The sequence below is a fragment of the Plectropomus leopardus genome, chromosome 5 (assembly GCF_026936395.1).
Source record: "Plectropomus leopardus strain MGB_pleo_1.0 chromosome 5, ASM2693639v1, whole genome shotgun sequence".
Classification (NCBI taxonomy): domain Eukaryota; kingdom Metazoa; phylum Chordata; class Actinopteri; order Perciformes; family Serranidae; genus Plectropomus; species Plectropomus leopardus.
The window spans coordinates 12,771,003-12,792,175 of NC_142180.1; the positions used below are offsets into that span (position 1 = coordinate 12,771,003).

At 39.2% G+C, this 21,173-nt stretch overlaps 2 protein-coding genes across 18 annotated transcripts in view; one reads left to right on the forward strand and one right to left on the reverse strand.

Moving 5' to 3' along the window:
- Window positions 1-20,371, reverse strand: part of dock7 (dedicator of cytokinesis 7) — a 57,136-nt gene extending 36,765 nt beyond the window's left edge. For all 17 annotated transcript variants that reach the window (XM_042514649.2, XM_042514641.2, XM_042514637.2 and 14 more), the window contains exons 1-14: window positions 20,216-20,371; window positions 15,671-15,770; window positions 13,651-13,826; window positions 12,121-12,189; window positions 11,850-11,979; window positions 11,490-11,702; window positions 11,119-11,204; window positions 10,952-11,018; window positions 10,297-10,446; window positions 9,200-9,280; window positions 8,771-8,933; window positions 8,035-8,177; window positions 7,794-7,887; window positions 7,436-7,598 (exon numbers count right to left, since the gene is read on the reverse strand). In XM_042514649.2, the coding sequence (XP_042370583.1) occupies window positions 7,436-7,598; window positions 7,794-7,887; window positions 8,035-8,177; window positions 8,771-8,933; window positions 9,200-9,280; window positions 10,297-10,446; window positions 10,952-11,018; window positions 11,119-11,204; window positions 11,490-11,702; window positions 11,850-11,979; window positions 12,121-12,189; window positions 13,651-13,826; window positions 15,671-15,770; window positions 20,216-20,253 (1,673 nt within the window). In that variant the 5' untranslated portion in view covers window positions 20,254-20,371. The remainder of the gene's footprint in view (window positions 1-7,435; window positions 7,599-7,793; window positions 7,888-8,034; window positions 8,178-8,770; window positions 8,934-9,199; window positions 9,281-10,296; window positions 10,447-10,951; window positions 11,019-11,118; window positions 11,205-11,489; window positions 11,703-11,849; window positions 11,980-12,120; window positions 12,190-13,650; window positions 13,827-15,670; window positions 15,771-20,215) is intronic.
- On the forward strand, window positions 1,116-5,790 carry angptl3 (angiopoietin like 3). The gene is made up of 7 exons (XM_042514687.2): window positions 1,116-1,778; window positions 2,446-2,556; window positions 2,753-2,864; window positions 2,986-3,099; window positions 3,398-3,493; window positions 4,325-4,597; window positions 4,716-5,790. Exons 1-7 carry the CDS (start codon window positions 1,257-1,259, stop codon window positions 4,898-4,900), a joined length of 1,413 nt encoding a protein of 470 aa, XP_042370621.2. The 5' UTR covers window positions 1,116-1,256; the 3' UTR covers window positions 4,901-5,790.
- Window positions 20,372-21,173: the final 802 nt, after the last annotated feature.

The following is a 21,173-nucleotide window of genomic DNA, read 5'->3' on the forward strand; positions in this document are numbered from 1 at the left end:
CAAATCCATAAAAGTTGCAAAGAGGACATTTTCAATGTAATTATTCCTATAAGAACGAGATCCAGTTTGGGCTTGGATTTGCCAAAACATGCAATCACTGCTTGACATGGCAATTATTCTGTCCAGAGGACCTTTTTCACACTACATTACAGGAAAAACTTATTTTCTGCATGGACTGCCAAAAGTATAAATATTTATATTCCAATTAAATACAACATCAAGTCATTTCCCTGATTAGTTCCTCCTCCCTCTCTGGCTGAAGGTAGACATATTTCAACAACGTTGCTGCCTGAAACAACTTACTAAGAATTTCCCATAAAGACTGTTTTTTACGACAGAGCAACGGAAAGATCCCTTAAAAGCTGCAAGCTAATCAGAAAACAATATATCCCCCATCTCATGTCGGGTGACATTAAAAAATATCATATAAGGCATGACTAAAAAAAAAATAAATAAAAATGACAAGGCAGAGCAATAAAACCAAGATGATGAGTACACACTGTCCAAACTCTCCAACATCATTCATGCCCAGAAGCTCAACCCTGGCACTGATGACAGACGCGCTCCCCTGCCTAAGAAGGAGGGATAGAAAGAGAGAGAGCAAGTGAGAGAGAGAGAGAGAGAGAGAGAGAGAGAGAGAGAGAGAGAGAGAGAGAGAGAGAGAGAGAGAGAGAGAGAGAGGGCGCGCCTGGTGCTGGGCTGATTCAGCACGACACTAAATCAAACCCAAGAGCATTAATTACACACAGCATTATCAATCAGTGCAAAGTGTGTGCAGGGTTATAAGGTTTGAGATTGATCAGACTGACGATCCATCAAAAAGCTGTGATGGCCATTGTTGGCTTTCTGCTGATCAGCTAAAGCTCTGCACCACAGATGGAGAACAGGGTAGGGTGTGGTATGGAGAGGGGATTGGGGTTAAATGGGTAGTAGAGAAGAGGGGGGGGGTGTATGTGTCATTTGCTCACTGCTGTGATTTGTTTGTTCAGGAGAGGGAGGGCTCGCGGGGGATGAGGGAGGAGGTGGGGTACAGAGCTAAAACATAGTAGGGTTTAATGATCAGCTAATCCCCCCCCTCCTCTACTGAGAGGGTAGTATATAGCACGGGGCAGCCTGCTGCTCTCACATCATTTAAACAGCAAGGAAGCCTGGGTTATAGGCGGAGGGAGAGAAAAGAGGGTTGAGTAGAGGAAAGCAGGCGCAGTGAAACACTGTGTTAGAAAATACTTCACAATCCAGGATTGGACAAAAAAGTCATGATGAAGTCATTTTGCCTGTTGCTGCTGCTGGCTAGTTTTGCTGCTTCGGTCCCTGTGGAGTCCTCAGAGTACACCACCCTGCCCTCCCAGGGCCTTGCCTTAGCACCAAACCCAACCGAGGCAAAGTCGCGCTTTGCCATGCTGGATGATGTTCGTCTCCTCGCCAACGGCCTCCTTCAGCTAGGCCAGAGTTTAAGGGAGTTTGTCCAGAAGACCAAGGGCCAAATCAATGACATCTTCCAGAAGTTGAACATTTTCGACCGCTCATTCTACCAGCTCTCAGTGGTCACGTCTGAGATCAAGGAGGAAGAGGAAGAGCTGAAGAAGACCACAAATTTCTTGAAGGCCAACAATGAGGAGATCAGGAACCTGTCACTGGAAATCAACTCTAAGATCAATGGCATCCTTCAGGAGCGCATGCAGCTCCAGACTAAGGTGGGGAGCCTTGAGGAGCGGCTGAAGGGACTGTCAGAGAGCATTATCCCTGCTGATCAGCTCAGTGAAATCACAACGCTCAAGGTAGGCAGCTAAAAACAGTTTAAGCAATTTCTCTTAATTCCATACACACGTTTGCATCAGTTAGTGAATGAAATGTGCACATCAATAGAAGTGAAGAGTGAGCAAATTAAAACTGCCCCAAAGGTTTACCTCAAATCGAGTCAACAATGGAGCTGCAGTTGTTGAACAAACTGCCATTTAAAATCATCTCTGCACATTACTCAGAGCATGCAGCAGACCCTAGGTGAGCCTATATGGTATCATATATCTTCATATGCTGATGATCTACCTCTGTATCAAGGTAATGCTTATTATCAATTTGTAGTTAATATCTTTTGCATTATTGTTTCTCCATTTAGATGTTGTAAGAATACAGAATGTGTAACATATGAGCTATATAATTGGGGAAATAATTACTCGAGGAAGTAACTTGAACCATCAAAATTTTTTTGTATGTTGTTTGACATGACTAATGGTATCTCAGTTTTCCACTTTGTTACTGATAAAATTAACAATTCTACATATACTAAAGAGGTAAAATACACAAGAAAGTATACACAAGAAACTGATATTTAACCCGTAGTTAATTTGATTCAGGTGACTCAAAAGCTTCTCTAAAAACTGCTATTTGTTCATTATACTACTATGTGTGTTATATTTTACAATGTATTATTTATGGCATTTTCAGGAAGTGATTGAATCTCAAGAGAAAACAATCACCAATCTGCTGAAAGCCGTGAAGGAGCAGCACGATCAGCTTGACAACCAGAAAACCAAGATCAAAAACCTGGAGGAAAAGGTAGGCACCTGTTCAGCAGGGTTTCACTACATCTTGTCTAACATCTATCTGTATGAACCTAGTTTGGTCCACAGATCCACCCATGCAAATTCTGCTTTATGTGGAAAAGAAACAGAAATATGGGGAGGGAAACCGCTTCTTTTCCAGGGTTGACAACATAATTTACTATCTCAGATTGATTTTCATTCTCTTGCAGCTAAGCTATGACAGCTTTCAAGATACACTCGATAAGCCAGTGGATTCAGACCCTGCAGCTGCTATTATGTTTGAATATCTGACAGGAAACTTAACTGACCTGGATGCAAATGGTAAAGTTATTTCAAATAGACTATTAGCTATTATAAAACATTGGCATACATATGTAATAACTCAAAACAAAAGAAGAATTCAAAGGCTTTCAATGCAATGATTTTCTTAATTGTGTTTCAGACCTTCCCAGGGACTGCAGTGAGTTATTTAATAAAGGAGAGGCAAACAGTGGAATCTATGTCATCAAGCCAAACCAGTCTGAGCCATTCAATGTTTACTGTGAAATGAATTCAGGTGGGTGAGACTACAACAATCAGAGTGCTAAGTGAGGGCAGGAAAATACTGTTTCAGTTGCAATGACATTTATAAGATGAGGTATATGCATTTATGCACATTTCCAATAAAGGAACAAAAAACAAAAGGTTATCAAGCTAGATAGCCTCAGGAGCAGGTTATCCAAAGGGCAGACGTCGGGGGGAAAATCCCCTTCACGTTATCTATGATAAAAAGGCTTCCTGACCCTTGTGTAAACTTTTGTGTGGCTTGTTCAACAGTAACATGACTTGAAATGTATTTCTTATCTGTTCTTTAGATGGGGGTTCAACTGTCATCCAGCGTAGGGTTGATGATGCAGTGGATTTTGACCAGACCTGGGACAAGTATGAGGAAGGCTTTGGAAATCTGGAAAGTGAGTACTTTTTTGTTATCTTTATTATCTAATTCAAAATATGTTAAAAATATGCCACTTTTAAGGTTTGCCAAAACTAAAAGCATTTTTAAAGGCTTTTTTCTTATCTGTAAAAAAAATACACATTAGTTAATAACCGTTTAAAGTGGTGTTTAAAAATATATATGGTTGGTAATGTACTTTCTAAAAATGTAATTTATTAACAGAAAAATAAAAAGCATCGGAAGATAACACTAGAGCACTGGACCTTTTACAGCGAATGCCACCCTAACCCTTTTTTGGAGGGTTGGGAAAAGCACAGCAAGTACTAGCTCTCTTAAGAAAAAGTATTTGTTAGGAATTAGCCCTGAACTGACAAAGTGACATCCTGTATTGCCTGAGTACACAGAAAGGTTTGGCAGTTTTCCTTGCAGCACTTACAGGCTCAGACAGCCGCTCATAGGTGCAGTCATGACAGCTTCCAAAGTAATGGCGCCTGCAGCCATGAATTATAGCTGCCACCACCACCTACCTAATGATTATACCTTACAGTTTGGTGCAGCAATCCACGGCAGGCCAAAGGAAACAAGCATATAGACATGCATGTCTTGTTGTGTGAGGAAAATTATCAATACTATCCTATTATTAATACCTTTTTGAAATGAATTATAAACTTTTGTTTTTTATACAATTTGTTTTAGACACCAGAAGGTTGTCAATTCTTCCCTGTAACACAAACAGTTTTTCATACCTTTGGAGATTCCCCGCTAACAGACAAGAAAGTTTGTTTTTTGTTGCACAAGAGATATCCTAACAATGTAAAAATATGTGACGATGTGATGTATTATGCAGAGGGCTTCTGGCTAGGCTTAAAGAAGATCCACAGCTTTACTCAGCAGGGAGCTTACATCCTGCGTATTGATTTGGAGGACTGGAAGGATGGAAAGCACTGGGTCGAGTACTGCTTCTCACTAGAGGGTCCCTCCGAGGCCTACACCCTTCATGTCAGCCACTTATCTGGTGACCTGCCTGATACCCTGGCCAACAGCACCGGCATAAGATTCTCCACAAAAGACAGAAATTATGGGAACCATCAAAACTCCAACTGTGCTCGCAGTTGCACAGGTAAACCGTTTCTCAAGATGATTCAGCAATAATTGTGTACAAAATTTTGTTAAGACCACCTTGTAGAGACCAAATTATGTTAATATAACTTGTGTCTCTTGTCCTGACACATTGGCAGGTGGTTGGTGGTTCAATGCTTGTGGAGAGACCAATCTCAATGGAAAGTATTTGTGGTTAAGAGCAAAGGGACGCTCTATGAGAAGAAAGGGCATTCACTGGAAGCCTGGCACAGGGCCCTCATATTCCCTCAAGATGACCAAGATCACCCTGCGACCAGCCCTGACTTCTGAAAGCTTCAACTGAACACGACAAGTCATTACTTTTCTTATAACACTAGGTCATTTCTCACAAACACTCATAATATCTAAATGTATAGCTGAAAAGGAGAGGATGAAGTAACACAGAAAGTTTCGTACTTTATATGCACATGAAAGCTGATTGCTTCCTTACAGCATTTTGTCAGAGGCTAGTGCTGACCGACAGATAACAGACCAAAAATGTCACTAATGCTGAACTGTCGCAATGATGCAACAATGCCACACAGGTCATTAACCCACTGGGTCAATGGGTCCAGCAGGGACAGTAGAATCGTCATTATGCAACATCAGCAATCACTTACAAAATGGACATATTGATCCACATCATCAACCCGATTATGTGAAACTGTTGCATGTTCCCAGGAGCTACAGGCACAAATACCAACATGTTATTACATAAAGCATGCAAATTATGTAAGTCAGAGTTCAAGAGAAACACTGCATCTCTGACATCTCAAAAAGTGTCAATACTGGGACTCTTGTCATGTTTTTCCTGGTATGTCACTCTTCTCTATTCTTAGTTTCATGGAATACTATCTTTAAAGTGGGGGCAATATCAGCAGTCAAACACAGTACAAAAAAAACTGATACAAAGCTCTGGCAGCACACTGATGAAGTTTTTCCATTTTGTTTGTTCTATTTTTTTACTCTGTAAAGTATTTAAACCATGTTCATGCTATCTGATTTATGCTGGTATTGTTAGAAAAATGGAATTTCTGTATATTTCCTATGTTATTGAGTCATATTGACTCTTTTCCTTTGTTACAATATAACTAACCTCAGTGTAAATATGCAACATACTAACACATCACCCTGACAGTAGCTATGTGCTCTGACAAATCATATTTATGATGCCAAATAAAAATCTTGACCAAATGACTAGCATTTCCACAGTGTGTCGACCTATAACTTTATATTGAACCAAATTAAATTTAGAAGAACAAAAACAAATGCTAATAAATCAATTTGATTGAAGCTTCAAATACTTCCGCAGTAATCAACGTCCAAGTCAGTATTTCAATGCTGTTTCTGTAGCATTCAAACTTAGTGATAGTTTTGTAACTCTGACCTTACTCGTACCTAATGTCAGTCACCAGCAGTACAGTACCACTAAAACTTGGATAGTTTGACCACAAAAGACAGACATATAACAATGGACTGAAACTGTTTCAAAAATTTGCAAAGATAACCTCCAAAAAATTAAGCGCCAGAAATGCTAAAGGAAATGGGCATGGCACAAATCTCCAACCAGCTTTGCAAATCACTGAAAAACTGTAAAAACAGCTTTCTCATTTTGCAAAGTATTATTTCTCCTACCTATTATAACTAATGTTACTGCAAAATGCATACTAAAAAAGGCTGACTTATGTCCTCATCTCTCACTACCTCTCTCACTGTAGATATTTCTCCAAGAAGTGTTGATATCCAAAAACTTATATTCAGCTCTAGATTTTTTTTAAAAACCTAAGTATTACAAGTAAGATGAAGTACAATCATCACAGTCAGTAAGACAGTATTCATTCACAACTTAAAAGTAATTACTAAAACAATATAGTAATTCACAACTGAAAGAATGTTCCCTATTAATGTCTCAATGTCCATAATCTGCAAATATACCATAATATACTTTATGTGGTAGTTCAAAGTAAGAAAAATAAAACAATGCATCAAGTTTCCAGTTCAGGGCCTGTACCCTTCTGCTTACATTTTTTAAAAGGGGTTTGATCACCTGGTAGCACTGTTTAGGTTCAACGATCTCATGGACATGAAGCTGACATATATTTATACTTAAAAGAAAAAGTAGTAATTGAGGAGAATATTAAAAAACAAGGTTTATGGAAAATGTGTGATCAAAAACAACTTGCAATAAAATGATTGAGAAATAAAATAGCATTTGCAATAAAATCAGAAACTTTATGATTTCCTTTTCCCCAATTATGCTGGCTCATAATTAGGTCTGACATTAGTTAATCTACAATAGGAAGGCCCATGGTTATCTGCAGACAAACAAAGGCCTGCAATACCGAGGTCATGTCAGCAGCAATGTTTGCTAAGACCATCTCTCACAGTAACCTTGACAGAAATAGCACTTGTTCAAATGGAATATGTCCACAGTACAGCAGCATGTACCATAAGGTGAACATTAATAAAACACAGTGTCGGTCATCATTGAGCAAAGCCTGAATTTAGGTGTTCTCAGAACTGAAGGCTAAAGATGTTTTTAGGCTTTGATCGAGGTTGTTATCCTTTCTGACTAAAATTTGCCAATATTCATCTGTAATTTCTGACCAGTAATCAATGTAACTCTTTCTTAAAAAAAAAAAAGCTGCTAGTAGTAATATCTCTCCGTAATCAAACTAAATACTTTCCTGCTATCGAAATGTAATATTTGCACAGATGTCAATTCACATGTAAGCCAATGAAGCCATACAAGAAAGCTTTATCTTAACAAATGAATATACTCTCCAGACAAAACTGGCAAAACTGAAAACTAAGAAACAGAAGCTCAGTTTTTCTTTACCTGTATGTAGTGTTTGGCACATAGACGTCTCTGGCAGGGAACTCCAGGATTTCCCTGGTGGGGCGTACCCTGCTGTCTGGGTAAGGTTTGACCTGCAGAAGGTCAGGGGTCAAGCAATAGTGAGGGTTCTCTGGAGCAGGAGAAATGTCCAACTTCAACTGGGCTGTGGTGACAATCACGCAGGACAGAATGGGAAGAGAGTGGGTATACAGGAAGGTAGAAAAAGAGAAAAAGAGATGGATTCATTGTTCAGATTTGGAAATTCCAAGCAATTCAAGGGAATCATAATGCCAATTACAATGAGCGTCAGGTTTACAATTACCAATGGGATTAAGGAATCAAAAACGACTGTTTATACCTGTGATGGGTCTGAGTCTCCTCAGCACTGAAGAAGGCCTTCTCATGTCAGCTAGGAACTTATACAGGTCCTCATCACTTAGTCTGTCACCCTCCTAAAATACACAGGTGCAGACTATAAAAATCCAATGCAATGATAAGCTTGAGGACATATCCCTCTGTTTGCATACATTTCAAAAATGCATAAAATTCGTATATATCGGACTCATATGTGTGTGTATAGTGTATGTGGTTGTGGAGACCTGTTTGAAGAAGTTGGTGATGGTTAGTGTTGCTGGTCTGAAGCCTGTCAGACTGCATGACTCATCTCCACTTGTGGTCCTCTCCAGGGAACGCCTTCCCATGATGCTTGAGTTCCTCCGCTCTGACCATGAGCCTTTCCTCTCTGCATGCAGAGAGCAAAATAAATAGCATTTTAAAATCTTCAGTTTTGTATATTGAGCGCTTTCTCTTCTTTCTCTTCTTGGGGATGCTATAACAGCCTCAAGCTTAATCCCATATTTCTGCCCCATCTGACAGAGAACATTCATTTCTTTGATCTGCCTAGCAACAAAAAGGCAGCCTCCATAGTCAGTATCAAAGATACCTTGTGAGGTTAAAGGTTAGACAAATACCAAAGGTCAGCCTCAAAAATAACACACCAAGGATCAATATGGCTCGATGTTTTGTTTGGGTGTTTTGCTCTCTGTTTGAATTTGCCTTTCTTACTATTTGTAGTTGGAAAGTTGTTTTTAGATAAAGATTATAGACTGTGGTAATGTATTGACAAGCCCATGCGCTTCATGTGTGACTGCCAGGTCTCTGTTAAAGCCTCTGGCCCCTGATAACTACATGTGACATTGAGGTTGTGGGTGGGCAGAAGTATAAAAACATTAACCAAGGTTACTTTTGTCTCTATACTGTGACTCTGACTTGATACTAGGATACTGTATGTTTACAGTTAAATCCAAAAGGTTGTGTTAAAAGAGAATTTCAGACCTGAGAGGCTCATCTCCAGCTCGGTATCTCTTTCAAGACTGCCGGCACTGTTAACAATGTTCATCAGGTGGATGGCGGTCCAGGCAAAGGGCATGCGGTAGCGGCCAAGACGCTGGCAGAACTGCTCAGACTGGCTGCGAAGCTTCTCCAGCTTCTCTTTATTCTACAACAAAAATACATGTTTACTTAAGTTAGTTATATCTGTGATTTATGACAGAAAAACAGCTTGCAAAATACAAAGTTTACTTATTCATTCACTAACTCATAAATATTTAGGTGCAATATTTAGGTTATAAAATGGGCAGTATTGCCAGCAACAAGGATGTAGCTAAAAAGAACACATTTATGATCTGTATTAGTATTAATTATTATATAATACACCTGGGAAAAGCCTCCCTGGTGCCATTGCTCAAATCACACAGATCATACCTTGGCAGCATCTGACTCTTTGAAGACCATGTAGGGCTCAGCACATTCGCCAATATCACCTTGCTGCAGTACCTTTTCCAGCTGCAGATAAAGCGTGTACATTCAGTTACCATTCTCACTCAAAGCAACAAAGTGATCATTCAGAACAAAGACTGACCATCAAATATGAGCTGATTGTATTTAAATCACTGTACCAGCCACATGTAAGACAACAGTGTCGTCAGTTTTTTTGCTAGGTAAGAGAACTGGTATAATACTGACTCCTACAGAGAGTATTGCATTATGAGCTGTTTGTTGCTTTAATGTTATTAGGCTAGTGAGTTCCTTCAATTTCAATTACAGTGTCTCTATAAGGGTTAAGTCTACAGGAGTATCTGCTGTTGCATGTAATGTGTCAAGTGTGTTACTGTCACTTTTAAAAGAGGAAAGGCCTCGAGGATAAGGACTCTCTTCTTCTTGGACAGATAGTATCCTTCTAGCCAGTAGTGTTGTTTCAATACATTTAACAATTGATATAACACCATGAAAAATGTTGATATTCACTATCATTTTGATTAATACAGGGAAAATTGACATTAAGGCCATTAAAGTTACATTTTTTGATTTTATTTTTAAAAAAAAGATAAATTTTTGGGCTTTTTATTGCCTTTAATGGACAGGACAGTTTGAGAGTGAAATGGGGAGGGGGGTTCGTGACTTGCAGCAAAGGGCCGCGGCCAGAGTTGAACCCGTAGCCGCTGTGGCAAGGAACCAACCCCTGCACATGGGGCGCCATTCTATCCACTGAGCCACCAGGCGCCTCTTAAAAAATGTAATAAAAGATAAATATAACGAGGCTATAACATTTCAAGAGTCTTTCTCTGCTTTTCTTGGTTAGTAGCAGGGAACAGCAGAATGATTGTAGTAAACACTGACAATAAGAGAGAGGGAGGAGGCGCAGCTGGTACCAGTGTATCGAAACTTTTCAAATACTCAGTATCGCTACATATTGATGAATTCATACTTCTGATAACACTAGTAGCCAGTATTTTGTATCTCCAAAAACCCTTTTCCTAAAAACAGACAAGACATAGTAAATTGTATTATAACTGTCTGACCTTGATGACGAGGAAGACATCCTGGGATGGGTAGGTGATGGAGAATATGGCTGAGCGTGCCAGTGTGGAGATGGCTGCAGTCTGAATGTGTGGACGAAGCATCCCCTTCGTCTGCTCAGAGTTCAGGTCAAAGAAAAAGTTCTCGGATATCTATGGGACACATCCAAAAGAAACACAGGTGACATAACCGTAACATACATGTTAAATGTAATACGATGAATACGCCCTGACACCAACAAGCTTTCAATTAGAATTTTTGAGTAAATGGTTGTGCTACTGCAACCTGATTTCCTGCTCGTGGAAGCTGACAAACATGAGAACATTTCAGTGACAAACGGCCCACTTGTAAAAGCAATGGAGCTCTTGTGCAGAGCAATATATATAAGAGATCTACTTATCAAGGCAACTGCTACCCTCTAGTGTTTGTCAGCTAAAGGGACGTGGAAAAGAGCAGCGCTGGATAGTCTTCTTCCAATAGATACATGGTTCCACTGTATGATTTAACTGCATTCCCACAAGCATAACAGGGCCACAACATAAAATTTTATTGTCCACTCATCAAATTCGTTTTGGCCTCTGAACAATTTTAATGGCTTGCAGAAGTGACCCAACAACTCAGGGCTGAGGAGGCACTGAGGAAAGCATAACAGCTTACCTTTTTCTTTTCCTTGACATCGTATAAGGCCAAACTAGCAAATATCGGTTCAATTTCGATCTCGAACCTTCAAGTGGAGAGAAAAAGGAGTGGGTCAGCAGAAAGAAGCAGTTAAATAAAAGCACTAAAAGGGTTTTTTTCCTTGAAAAAGGCTGTCCACCACTTACTTCAAGGACAAGCATTTGACGAGTAGCCTCTGGCCAAAGTGTTCTTTGGGTACTTCAGGCACACAGTGGCGCTCAATGGGCTCCTCCTAAACATTCACGGAGAATACCACATACAAAAATCAGTCTAAAATTTAAAAAAAACAACTGAATGCCTATGCTTTGATGAAAACACTTAATTCACACAAATGTATTCGTTACAAAGAAAATTACCGACATCCTGGGACTAGTTTTAAAACCAAAAGATTGAGTTAATTGATTCAGTTGGACGGAGTAACCTGCATAAATGTTACTAAAACTTACAGAATTTAGATAAAAATGTAATGGTGACAAGCAGAAAAGGGTTCCAGTTTAGATAAAGGGATAAACATTACCTCATCAAGTGCGGGGTGCAGAGCAAAGAGTTCACGGTGGCGGTTGGCCTTGCGATGCTCTTCATTGTGCCTGTCAATCTCCTCATTGGGGGCACGGTCAAGGAGGTGAGGGAGGAGGGCGTCAGGAAGGGAGTTCTTCAAGTCAAAGATGCTGCAGGCCCAGCTGCCGCGTGGAGTGTCGTCTATAGACATTGACCGCCGCTTCAGGTCATCCTGCCGGACAAAAAACACAAACAAGAGTGTCACTGGAGCAAAAGCTCACATGTTTAGCACTTTGGAAAATTTTTGCATCAAACTATATATGTGGTCATCTAAATATCTTTATGTGACCAATTTGAAATTTTGAAGAGGATTTAATACCTGGTCGTCCTGGTAGCTGCTGCTGTCTGGCATCTCATCAGCCTCAAACACTTGTTTGGGCAGGCCTTTCTGACGCTCCTTCTGCTTGTCCAGAGTGTTGGGGTTAAAGCCTGTACCAAGCTTATGGTATCTGAGGGAAAAGCATTCATTTACCTTACATTAATGCTCTACATAGTGAGAATACTTTATGGATATAATCCTAGTTTTAGAGAGTGAAATTTTGAAATTGAGTGATAAAAAATCATGAAAATTCCACACAGTGGAGCCTTACTTTCTGTTGACGATGGCCCAGTCTTCTGTGTAGGATCTGACACAGTCTCTGACATGAGCATCAGTGTCCCTGCCGCCAGACAGACTCAATCAATCAAACAAGCTTTACTTAATAGCAAGAGTCAGACTTTAAATGCATTAGTCTAAAGTGAATAAAGATGACAGGCTACCAGACTGATGTCATTTAATCTTTCTGGTACATCAGACAGTGAAGTACACTTGCAGAGTTTGTGCCACCTCTTCTGACATACCAAGAGCCAGAGCTAAGTAATGACATCAACCCACAGATCTTTCATCTTTAAACATGTGGCGCAGTGTGTATACTATGCAGCACTACCTTTAAAAACACCTGCCTTTCTCTGAAGTCACTGTAACATTCAAATGAACTAACAGCACAAAATGAAAAATAAGTTGAATTATAGAAACATACGCAAAAACACTGTCTTCATTTTCTTTAGATAGGATGTTGATTGGTATGATGAGGTTACATTAATATATTAAACTTACTGTATTAGTATCTAATGCAAAGCAGCAAGGAAAGCTAAAGAGTTAGCACAGCCTCATTGTCATGTGGCAAAGAATTTACAGAGGATGACATGGCAAGTTATAATATTTTACCATTGAATAAATAACAGTAAGAGGGAAACTGAAAATGTTGGAACCCAGTGGTAAATCAAAATGCATATAAAAAATGTTTTTTTAAATCTAAATTTCCAACTGAGAAAAGCACCACTGATTTATTTTTTAACTTCCACTTTTGATAAAGGTATTTATTACCAGATCTTATAATGCATCTACTTACTAAATGTTTATTTAGTTCGTAAGTTATTAAATGGATCTAATTAAAAATATTTACATTTTGTGCTTTAACAATTGAACTGTATGACTGAATATATGAACAACAATTTACAAAAAATGCATTCCTCTATTGTCTAGTTAATTTAAACAATTTCCTTTTGAAAATGTCTTTTCTCTTGGTACAAAACTCAAAATGCTTTTATATGAGAAAAAATGTAATCTAAGAGAAAATTAATTTACTTTCAAAATTGTTACATTTAATTTCTATGGTCTAAGACAGTTCAAAATACGCTAACATAAACAACAATCTCCAAAATCCAAAAACTAGAGGGCTAAAATTAAAATGAAAAAAACTGAGCTGCTCCATAGACATTGATTTGGCAAAGATGTTCTCGATGAAGGTGAAGCTCATGGTGAGTATGTGGGTATATTTTCTGCTCCAGACTTGAAAACACTACAAACAAAATAAAGCTAAATTGGGTATAAAAAAGAAAACAGACATTCTGTGACTCTTCATTGTCTATGGAGCAGCACCATACTTTATACTTGATGGCATCACAAGTTTAAGACTAACTTCTCTGGTTTCTGGTGTTGAGAAACAAAAACCCATGTTCACAAATATTGATTAAACCTTCCTTGGCAATGGAAATAACACACTGAAATTCTTTATTAAGGTGGCGTTCCTACAGCTGCTACTACAACCTTCAGTGTTTAAACCACCCAGCACCCTTACCCTTCCTCGGGGACAGCTTGTGCCACTGTGCGACACTCCCTGGGTGTGTGGATGACCTCAATATCATCTGGGGGAAACTCAATCAGATCTCTCAGTGGACCTGACTCAACGATGGGAGGGTGAGTGATGAGGTACTCCTCAAAGTCCACTGGCTCCACCGCCTCTGTGAGTGGAACCTGGTGGGTGATGGGAGAGAGAGATCAGAGGGATGGGAAAAGTTAATTAGCTGTGAAAACATAGTCAGCTATTCAGTTCTCCTGTCTGCACTTCTTCTTGTTTTTTATTGTACATAAATGTCTTGGTAAAGTCTTAAAGTCTCCAGTTTAAGGCTTTAGGGGATTGATTCCCGAAATAACCTCTGAGGAAAGTAGCAGAGTTACGGGTTATTAGTCATTCTATGGATCTGCACCACGTACAGCACCAACAGGTCCAAAAATATGAGGTAATTCCTGTTATTTCTGTTGAGGGAGCAGTTTTGCTTTATGGATCATCTTTAATTCCAGATAGGAAAATCACTTCTAAGAAAGATGCATGTATGATTTTGGGCAAATGCTTTAAAATGCCTTGAAGCTGATACAAGTAACCAGATTAGTAAGTGTGCTACTTCAAGCTTAGACTTATGGTTTCAGGGGTCTTACTCTGCTTCTAAAAGGATGAACCCAGAGGGAATCTTTGTTTCAGCAGGTTCAGCTGAAGTGTGACTGTGTGTGTGTGTGTGTGTGTGTGTGTGTGTGTGTGTGTGTGTGTGTGTGTGTTTGTCTCTCTCTCTGCCTGCTGAGGAATTTGAACACAAATACTTCTCACAGTTTAATTAAAAGCCAACTGTAGCCTAATTAAGGAGGAGAGAGGGACTATTTGCTGGTGTTGTGGCTCAAAGCAACTGAGGGGCAATTGGCACAAACCCTTTAACAAGCATACTGTGTGACCTCATATATTGTTAACATTACAAACACTGCAGCAGAGTCTAGATGTGGTGAACACAACAATGGTTATCTTTCATGGTATTTAGCATGACATAAACAACAGTATTGCAGTCATTCAAATATCCAGTAAATGTCATCCTTTTCTTAGGTTGTAATATTGTGGTACATTTAGACCAATGTCAGCAGATATTCCTACTGGTAAAATACAGCACTTGCTTCATGGCCCAAGCTGATACAACAAAAGGAACCAAGCAGCTAACTAGATAAATCAATGTTTGATGATACACGTCTAACATTGAACCTACATCTCAAATGTATACGTAGGGTTGCATTCAACATCATGGACGGTGCAGAAAGCAGCACACAGGCCAGTGAAAACCTGGTGCAGACTACATTTTGAATGATGTTCAAGTGCGGCTTGGGCAGAGACGGACGGTATTTTCTGCTGGCTCATCATTGTATCGCGCCAGCAAAGGGGCTAAAATTAGCGACTCCACCCGGGTGTTGTATTTCCAGAAATGCCAATGGAAGTCAATCAGTGCAGGAGCTGACAAATGACTGTGACTACTGCAGAATTACTGGACCTTGGAGTAAATACTGATTGTAACCTTTCCCATTAAATAAAAAAGCCAAATGTTAGGGAGTGTTAAGGGGGATATTTTGTGCAGTGTGACAATGGCTTCTTGTTAAAGTTTAATTAAAAACTGCACTATATAGTTGCACTTGGAGCAACAGCAGTGAGAGTTGATAAAATGTTAATAATGATAAAATGCAGACGCCATATATATCATTTAGCTGAGCACATTGTTTTCCTACCAGCCCAGTAAGTGATTTCTTTATACCAAAACACATTCGGGCAGAGAGTTCACCAGCTTGTGTGTTTGTTTTCCCAACAAAGCAGACACCAGAATTGCACTCATGCAAATGTGAAAAATCAACAGCATCTCAACTATTGACAGAACAGACACTGTTATTGTAATTTAGGCTGACGATTTTTCAGAAAGTGCAGTAGCAGCAGCTGTCACACTCATTTGATGACTGAGTACAGGATGTCAATATGAAGCTCTGGCCTTTCATTGGTATTCGAAATTACTTACTGTGTTGCTTGTTGCAGTCCCAACATTGAGGTTTTTGAAAAGTTGTGGAGAGCCCCCATACTGGCCAGCGATCTGCTTCCTGACCTCTGCTGCCACAGTCCTGCAAACCCATAAGACATAGGTGGAGGGAGGAAAAGAGTGAATGAATCCATCTTAGAAATCTTTGTGATAATCTACAAACTAGATACTGTTGGCTTGATTTGGGATTATATTTAGGGCTGATATTAACAACAATACATAGTAAAACAATATTTGGCCATAATGATAATGGGATTAGAACACAGGTGATTCTGTAATACACATGCTGAAAGACATTTAGCAATGCGTAGCAATACATTGCGATCAATCCTGCATGCAATCTTGTACGCAACATCCCGATACCAGTAACTGAGGAGGAAAATAAAACTGGCTAAATTAAGCAATATGCAATTATAAAGGGAGGGGGGCGGTCTGCATAGCCTGATAGTTAAAGCACATCCCACATAACCTCAACATCCAGCTGAGCATGTGGTACCCCTCTATTACAATAATTCCTGTCTAACTCTCTACACTGTTGATTATCAAATTAAGGTGAAACGCCAACAAAAAAATTCTAAAAAGGTTCAGATGGCAAATGTGTGCACTAAAAGACAGAGGCACACCTGTGGAACTATCAAAAAAAGAAAAGCAACTCTGGTGCCACATTTTACCAGTACCACTAGATACATTACTACAGTTGTTCGAGTCAAATCATCTTATTTGTGCAGCCCAATATCATAAATCACAAATTTGCATTCAGGGGATTTACAATTAATGAAGAATACAAAGTCATTTACAATATTCTTCCCAACCCTATGGCTGAGAACACAGTCGATTCCGGGAGGACGCAGGGGACACGCCCACCTCAATACTTAGAACATGCTTTTGTCCCCCAGCAATTAAAACTTGAAAGTAGTGGAGGACTTTTATTTTGATGAAATTAGAGAGATTTGCCCCATATATATTGTTGCAAAAAAGGCACAAATTGCTGCAGGAAAAAAATCAACATGATGCAGGAAATGAAGTGTTTGACTTTTTCGTTGGGGTGGACCCCAACCAGCTTTTTCACCACAATGTTAACACAAAAAGCACACCCTTGGCTGAGATTAAACATAAAACTAAAACTATCTAAAACTGGTCAAAGCAAATTTAACCTCATAGTTTAATGAAATACTTTACGCCCCAAGAATAAGCTATATTTAATTTTCTAGCAATATTAATTTCGGTATCAAACTGATTTTTCGAGAGAGCATAAGAAATGGTAATGTTATCACAAAGTGGCTAATATTTTTCAATAATACTATATGGTGAGACATTCCATTAGCATGTCATAGACACACTGCTATTCAACTTAAAATACATTCAAATATTAGATAAGCTCCTTTATATTGCTGGATTTTGCACATTTCAAAGACGACATTATTGAGCACTTCACCCTTTTAGGATTTTCTCTTTGCATCTCCCAGTCTCCCCTCAGACAGGGTCGTAAATAACACCCAGACAAAGAGGAAAGAAACAGATAAAAAGCTATGGACCCCGATGGTCAGCATAAAGCTCTTGGTGTTCAACTGCTGCTGTTGCTACACACATACACAGGTCCTTTAAATCACTGCAACCACCAAAAGCACTCAGAGACCTTTGCCTTGAACAAAACAACAACGCAGCAAGTAGCCCAAAGTGACACAAACAAATAACAAATTAGAACCAAGGATAAAGGCCAGACACTGAAGACTCAAGGTGATGATACACAGGTACCACAGAGGCTATTAGGATCCAACAATTGTAATTAACAATTTTTTTTTTTTTTTTACAGTTTTCTTCATAATCAACTATCTGACCCATTTTTTCTTTATATCACTCTCCATCCTGAATGCAATATCACAATAACTAGTATGAAGGTTTCTTTAAACTCCAAGCCATGATTACAGTATTGGTGCGCAAGGATTAGGTGTGATCCAGTCTGCAAGGTTGCAAAACCAAAAAAAGTTCAAACAGTGTCTGGTTTCCCTAAAGCCACTATAGTGCTGCGTTCATCACTGTTTCATCAGAAAAAATACAAGGTTGCAAAATAGAGGATTAAGCTTATCAACTTCAGCAGGAAGGTACAGTGACAGCTGCTCAGTCCAACTTGCCAGCTTAAGATGAACATGATAATGTACAGTAGTAGAGATCCAGTGGCCTCTGCAGTGCAGTGCTGTCACCACTGGAGAAAAGCAAAAGCACTGAACCGACAAACACATTCCACAGTCCTCCCCAATGCCTCTCACCAGACCTTTACTTAGCACTGACTGGTCACTGCACAGGGGGATAACTTGATTAAACAAACAGCCTTTGTGGCTATCTCTTCAAGATGGTCAAAACAATCTCTCCCAGGAACAAAAAATAAACTGGTGGCAACTGAAGATCATAATATAAGCAAGCCATTCAACTGAGACATGTGATTGAAACTTCTGGGCAAAGCCACTAGCAATTTTAGTCAACATGTGACATATGCTAACTCATTTCCATTACCAAAAGTTAGCATGCTTGAACAGGTACAATATTGCCACATTTTCACTGCTGAATAATTAACACTGTGCTAAGTACACACAATCCACTAATCTGAGAGTATGAAAACAGCAAACAGGATTTTAACCTCTGTTGAATCAGGAAAGTTTTACTATTACGTCAACTGCAAGAATTCATACAGTGGATAAATATCACATAGGCTGAAATGATACAATGCAATCTGATACAACAGCCAACACCTTTGTGAAGGTTATAACGCTCATTTTCTGTTGAAACAGTGTCAGAAAGTCTTTGCTTAATCTCTATGGTACGTTTTTAGGCCATCGTTTGTGCTATTATGACACTACATAATGACATTACATTTTAAAGGTCTCACATGCTCATTTTGAAGTTCATAGTTGTGCTTTGGGTTTCTACTAGAACATGTTCAAAAAACAACATTTTCATCATACTTTCTGCCATACCTGTGTTCACCCTCTATCTGAAACACTCATTTTTTATATACGCTATAAAACACCAACAGGAAATACAAAGGGGCCCATTTAGAAATTTTATGTATATGTAGCCTACAGTTGTGACATCACAAATTCACAGAAACCCCGGCGGCTTGTTTATAGCCACAGGAGCTGAACGCAGACTGCGTGCATTTCTCTCTGGATTGGGCAATTTGATATGTTCGCAGTATATAGCTCCTATGCTTGCTTTACATGAAATAAAACTGACTTTTACAATTGGGGATCTTTAAGCTGTATCATTGTTTATGTTCATCTGTAAGTTTATTAGCTGACAATCCTATCAGACATTGCTACCTCATTCTGCATGAATAACTTGCTATGATGTGGGGCATGTTCAGTCAACATAAATCAATATGAAACTCTCAATAACTGGATGTGGTTTTAATTAATGAGAACTAAATTCACCCAATGCATATTCCTGCAGTCAAGACACCAACAAAGAAATGATCATGATCATAGAATCCACAACTTAAATTTTGTCCTATAGTTAAACAAACTGAGCTCATAATGCATTTCTACAATTAAAGAGGAAAACATAAAGATCATGTGCATGGCCTTTTTGTAAAAATCTTTTTTTTCATATAGGAAATAAAAACAACAGTGACTGCAGACATTTCCCCATGTTAAACAAAAAACCCAACTCAGATCATCATGACAATGTCTCAGGAAAGGTGTGAAATCTTATTTCATCCAGTAAGGACGTCTGACATTTGATCAGAGGAAAACTGAACCAAGAGGCAAACAAAACTTATTTTTAGCTCAATCTTACTAGAATGGCTCGTCTGTGAATTAAATGATCCACAATGTCAGTGATTTTAAAATGATTAACGTTATGTTGATAGCTGAGAGACACAAGAGTTCATCTCTACCAGATCTGCAGTATCTATCTATCGCCTGGGATGATGGTATTTGACAGCTAGCACAAAGCCCTTTGTTAAAGAGATTACTTTGATCTGTCTGAGGGGCGGAGAAGAGATTAATACATCGCTATTTGATAGCTGTTGATGGAGGGTTTTGTTTTCAGTCTTGCCGTATTACAATTATCAGCTCTGCTTTGTAAATAGGTTCTTACTTTAAACATAACAAAGTTCAGTCTCATCTCTACCACCTAGCTTCCCATCGTTAGCCACTGTAGGCAAGATAGCTAGCTGTCTAAAATTAACGGTTTTCAATTTACAGTAAGTCCATTTCGGTGCGGATAATTCCTGAAAACCTAATTGCTGTTTTGCGGAGATGCATTTAATACAACTATATTACGCCTCGCTCCTTTGTTAGCGTTCATAGCTAAAAAATGGACTAGCAGTGTCGCTGTCTGTCTGGGTGGGTCTGAGCATCTTTGCCGACATGGCTAACAAGCGGCTAGCTCGGAGCAGCCAGGCTGCGCTGATGGCTGGGCCTCCTTTGCTGGGTTCCCACAGCGGTGGTCTGAGGGCGACCTACATAAAAGCGACTAAGTGCTCGCTGTGCCTTCGCCGAGCTCTTTTCGGGGTCGCGAGTCTTTTACCTGCTGATTTTTTGGGCGAAGGCGCGGCGTTCAGCCATGGCAGTGGCCGCTGATGTGCTTTAAAATTCCCAGGCAGGCAGGCAGGCAGCAGACAGACTCCGCTTTCCACTCACACACTACGGCCACAGGGAAAACGGGAAAACGGGAGAATGGGATCATTACCGTAATCACCGTAATGGTGTGCAACAGAACACACCCAATGAAAAGTCCCTGCGCACTTTACTGTAACGACTAAAGCTACACTCCCAATAACTGCACAGCTTTATTTGAAAGATTTTACATAATATTCACACTTAGAAATGTCATTTATCATAAATCACTGGTACTGGAAAACAAATGGAAAAACATGCTTTTTCGTTCTGTCTCATAATTTTGCCCCTCGGCTTTGAAAAGACCTAAGGAGATAATACTCGCAGAATCAGTGATTTCTTTTAAATCACTTCTTAAAAGGAATTTTATAGACTTGCTTTTATGTGATTTCGTCTTTTAATTTGTTTTTTAGTTTGTCTTTTAACGTTTATCTTCTAATTTATCTTTTTTTCCTACTGTCTATCTATTCTGGCCCCTGTTCAAAAAAGTTGGTACACCCCTGCCTTACATTCACTGCAATACAGCAATAAATAGGCTACTTTGGTTAAAATGTTATTTAACCCTTATGATTTACTTGGGAGATCTGACATACACAAGACTAAATAAAATTTTAAAAAAGACAAACTGTGGCAATAACTGAATAGGCACGACTAATCGTGTTAATTGGTGACTCCCAGTCACCTTAGTGAAATTCTAATAAAAGCCTAAATGTTTGTTATGGTGTTGATGAGACCATGCATGTTGGGTTAGTCACTAGCTATTTAAGAAAAATACATATTTGGAAAACCATCAACACAGAAATGTTTTAACATCACTGTAAAGAGAGACATTAATTTAATGTGGCGTGATGAATGGTTTGGGTGAGAGA